Here is a 5,173-nt window from a genome sequence, read left to right on the forward strand (position 1 = left end):
TTGTCTAAACATCCTGCTCTTCCAGAGTTCAAACCTCAGAATGCCACTCCAAGTTTTCATTGTGACTCTATGAGGGACTGGACTGGCTATTCACTGAACTTGGAGAAAGAGCAGACTGGACAGGAGCAGAGAGGAACAGCAGATAAAAGGAGATAAAAGTGGAAGACAAAGATGAGCTGGACAAATATTTAATTCGGGGAAGTTACTCCGACTGTATCTGCTGGGCTGCATTTGGATGAACGTTACAGTAAGTTCCTGTTCTGAAACGTTTCCGCTGCATTTCTTCCTCATTTTCCTCCAAGTGTCACTTCTTCCAGATGTTTCTAACAGACTCTTAGTCTCTGTCGTCTTACAGCTGGTCATTCCATAATGGCCCAGCTGGAGGATCCATTACATTAGTCTATGAGGGACCTTCAGTCACACTGTATACTTAGATTAGTTGACTATAAATATTTCTCCAGAATTAGTCAGGTTAACTTGAGTCATATACTTTTTCTTGTGTACAACCCCGTTTCCCAAAATGTTGGGACGCTGTCCAAAATGTCAATAAAAACCGAATGAAATGATATGCAGATCAATCAAACCTTATATTTAACTGTAAATAGCACAAAGTCGACATATCAAATGTTGAAACTAAGACATTTTAATTGCTTTTTGAAAAGTATATGGATCCTTTGAATTGTCACCAGCAACATATTCCAAAAAAGGAGGGAAGGGCATGTTTACCACTGTTACATCACCTCTTCTTTTAAAGCTGTAAGCATTTGGGAACTGAAGAGACCAAATTCTGTAGTGTTGAAAGTGAAATGTTTCCCATTCTTGCTTGAAAGGGCTTTTAACTTACTTGGACTTTTGCCTTGAGTGACCCTAAACCTCATTTACATGCATTTTATTCTTATAAATCACTGAACACTCAATTTTGTCACTACCAAAATAATCATAGCACTACAGAACCTTTACCAAATGTTTCAGTAGTGAACATTTTGGCTTATTTTAAGCAGAACTCAAGTACATGACTAATATTTTACTTAAAAAACTAAAACTTTTACTTAACTGCAGAAAATGTGCTACAGATTTTTCAGACATTTACTTCAAAGCAATGGAATCTAACTGCTCATCATGTGGCCATGAGGGACAGGGATGCAGTCTCACTCACTTTAGCCAGACCCCTGCTCTAAAAATATTCAAAATGATCCATTTTGAGTTCAGGCTTACTTTAAGGTTAGTGGTTGGAACAGGCAGATTGACACTCAATGCCTACAGGTTCTAAAGGCAAAGATACTCATGTTCTGATACAAAGAATACCCAAAACTATAAAGCACTGCAGTTTCTTTATTAATTACTTTATTCAGCATCTACCCCATAGATCAACAACAATAACCCTGTGCATGGGCTCAGTACTGCTAATAAAATGCAGCACATGGAACATCTCAGCTACTTCTGGGACAGATCCAACTGAGATCACCATCTTATGAGATCTCTTTCGACGTACTTGCGTCTTCCAGCTTGCTATTAGCATATGGAATAATACTTTACTCGGAAAAGAACAGAAATAGAAGCAATATTAAATAGTAAAAGTAAAAATTAGATCATGTAATAGAAAATTCTGATCCATGAGGTGACAAAATGCAGTGACTTGATACAGATATTTTTTCTTAAATAGAGAAATTTGCTACTTGTAACTCCTGGAAGAGCTGAAAAACTAAAACATCAGCTTGACCTTACGAGCTGTATAGATCTGCACCCCCACATGCCTATAACAATGAAGTTTAGTGCCATCATTATCAGGAAATGCCACACGCCTGTAAGTCACCTCCTCAGGGGTTAGAAGTCACTAAGGCGGCGTTAAACATAATCCAGAATGGGTCATCAGCTCATGAAACGGGGAGCCGAACCAGTCAACCTGTCTAAAATTCTTCATAAACAGTTCGAACAGACAGAGTAAGGCAGCCTACCCACTGATGTTTGACAAAAGTGAGGCATTGTTAGTGATCTGTAAATTACTGCCACCTTTCTGTCAAGAGTGACCAGTGAGTTAGGCCACCAATTTCAAGGCATTAGTAACAACAGCTCAGGGAAAAACGACTGAAAGCTTTTAAATACAATGATTCTAACTCAGTGTACTAAAAGCACACTATGAGAAAAGCGTGGGGCATGAGGGTTTTGCTTAAACTTGTACTGGTATTATGTTTACGTTGCATTTTAGTATTTTAATCAGAGGGCCCTCAATCAGTGTGTATGAGAGATGTCCGTCAACAAGGAACTCTTCTCACTTCTAGACATTCACAGGTTCCCGCTGGTTGTTCTGCCGTTTCACTACAAAGACCTTCTGTCCGGAGATTGTCACGGCATAAACGTAGTCCTCAAATATCACTGTGAAAGAAATGAAAGCGTGATATTATTAGAACTATCTTGTTTTCTCTCAGCACTTCTTAGAGACAGTATAAAAACTAGGGGTGTATCGATACACTCAGCCCATGATTCATATCAATTATCAATACTGGATTCATGATTCGGTATTCCTGCAATATGAACAAAACTTGATCAAGAAAATCGATGACTCTGAAGAAGACTATAATATGTTGTTAGGAGGGAGGAGGAGTGCTAGGCTGAGTTTTTGGTTGTACTGGCTGTTCATAATCTTTGGTGTTTGGGTGTAAAATAATGCAATTGCATTAAAGCTGCACTATGCATGTTACTGGGATTTGGAGACCCCTCTGGTGAAAATGTGGAATTTCATGCAACATGAGGAAGAACATTTTGTAATGAATAATGAAGGTAGTACTTTGGACCTCTTCCCGGAATGGATGAATCTGATGATTGCAAGTGGACTGAAAGAATGTTCAAAGGAGCTCAGTCAAAAGTTAGTGAAAGATGTGTCTTCTGAGATTATGAGCAAATTATCTAACTGTTGTCATTACGTCTTCATCAGTATAATGTTGATTTCGCATTTTTGTGTGAGGTTAACAAGTAAAGACGTGTGCCATGTTTTGAAAAACTCCCATGAAATTTGACCCAACACCTCTCAATTTTAGATGACTTTTCGGTCTTTACAGGGTGACTCAACATTTTAATGTGATATTTTTTCCCTCCTGACTCAGTAACGCTACTTCTATCAATGTAAAGAAAAGAACTGGCATAGTGCAGCTTTAAATAGCGTAATTAATGCTCCACAATACACACAGTCACTGTTATATCACACTGTCACTGTCCTACTTCTAATAGAGACCCAACAGCACTTCACAATCGCTCACCTGACATGCGTTTAAAAGGCGGCTCTGCTGCTCCGTGAAGCCTGAACCGACATGCTGTTCGGACCATCTGCATGATCACTCCTGCAGTGTGCTCGTCGTTCTCCAGCTCGCCTGAAGACTAACAGAAACAGCACAAAGAGCCTTCAGTGAACTCTCAAAACACAACGCTTATGAAGACAATCCTATTAGGTTTGGTGCCCTAAAAGCGCCAGAAAGGACTCCTAAAAGAGGCGGCATTCCTGCATAACTGAAACGTATACAGTCTTTCAGAGTGGTTTGATGTGAAATGGTGCATTGCAGAGAAACTTAAGGACTTTCTTTATAGCAGTGCTGATAGAAACCAGTCTATACAATATAGCCATTTTATTTACTATACAAAACAACAAGTGGACACACGTGCATCTCCTGAGCTCTTATATGTAAAAAGCAGTAAAAATAAATTGGGTATATGGGCAATCTATTGGGGACTGCCTTGCAACACCCTGCATGTACCTCTGAAATATAAAAAAAAAAAGTATCATATATATATATATATATATATATATATATATATATATATATATATATAAATATAATATTATATACACACACTTTTTTTTGGATGTCTCAGCCATCAGGCAGAAAAATCTGAAGTACTTTATGTAAAAACTTCGAGGCGCAGCTCTTAAAAGCGTTAAACTCTTCAGATGTCTGGTTCCTATCACCACCACTGTGAATGATTCTGAGTCAGAATGTTTCTCTAGAACGGAGCGTTTCACATCTAACCACTCTGCGTGACTTTGTTTACATTTTAACCATTTAATTTAACATTCGTTTGAAATGGGTGGAGTTCCCCTTCAGTGTGTAAAAACTCACTGCAAGTACGCCGTCCTCACTGATCACCAAATACCCTATCTGGTCAGGTATCCTCTCCAAACCCTGAGTCAGTGCTGTGGTCTTCCACAAGGAAAAGACAGAGAAAGAGGGTAAGAGCAGGAGAAACTCTTCACCATGAATTAAAAAAAGCCAACTTCATTAGACAGGTAGCACTTAGACGGTGTATAAAGAGGGAATAACAGCGTTTCCCAGCTCCAGTGCTGTGGTCCACACACTGATTCAGCTCCAACTGATCACTGATCACATTAATGTGCAGAAAAACACAGACAGAACAGCTGAACCACAGCAAAGGAGATAACGGACAGGTCACACAGTGAACACACACACACACACACACACACACACACACACACACCGCACAGCTTCAACCGACAGATCACACACACACACACACACACACACACACACACACACACACACACACACACTCCGCACAGCTTCAACCGACAGATCACACACACACACACACACACACACACACACACACACACACACACTCCGCACAGCTTCAACCGACAGATCACACACACACACACACACTCCGCACAGCTTCAACCGACAGATCACACACACACACACACACACACACACACACACACAGTTCAGTCCAATAAGAATCAATAATAAAGAAACACACAAACCATTTTCAGCTCGCTCCGCCGATCAGGAAGCCAGACGTTTATTTCCCGTCTTGTGCGTCTCACGTGACGGTCAGGTTTCTTCTACAGGGGGGAGTCACATAGTGTACGAGCACAGCGCCACCTGCCGACAAAACAAAAGTCCTCCTCCTCCTCCTAATCGTACTATTATTATTATTATTATTATTATTGAATTATATAGTATAGTTTTTATTTTTTATTTTTTATTTAGTCATTCCGCAGATGCTCTCACAGATACAAAGTAACTTAGGCTGCAAGAATCTGTGACAATGTATAGAATGAATAAAGTACATTTTTAAGTAATAAAACAAAGCATGTAAGTCACATATAATCATAACCACAATAATAATAATTTTTATTTAGTCATTCCTTCATTTATATATT

The 5,173-nt window shown here is 39.3% G+C and overlaps 1 protein-coding gene across 1 annotated transcript; it reads right to left on the reverse strand.

Annotated features, from left to right (window-relative positions):
* Positions 1–1,312: 1,312 nt before the first annotated feature.
* On the reverse strand, positions 1,313–4,909 carry lamtor4 (late endosomal/lysosomal adaptor, MAPK and MTOR activator 4). Its single transcript, XM_017706446.2, has 4 exons — positions 4,772–4,909; positions 4,110–4,190; positions 3,255–3,372; positions 1,313–2,373 (listed from the first exon to the last, which is right to left on the reverse strand). The coding sequence occupies exons 1-4, from the start codon at positions 4,772–4,774 to the stop codon at positions 2,276–2,278; spliced, it is 300 nt and encodes a 99-aa protein (XP_017561935.1). The 5' UTR covers positions 4,775–4,909; the 3' UTR covers positions 1,313–2,275.
* Between the last annotated feature and the right edge of the window lie 264 nt (positions 4,910–5,173).

This window comes from Pygocentrus nattereri, chromosome 11 (genome assembly GCF_015220715.1).
Source record: "Pygocentrus nattereri isolate fPygNat1 chromosome 11, fPygNat1.pri, whole genome shotgun sequence".
In the NCBI taxonomy this organism is placed as follows: domain Eukaryota; kingdom Metazoa; phylum Chordata; class Actinopteri; order Characiformes; family Serrasalmidae; genus Pygocentrus; species Pygocentrus nattereri.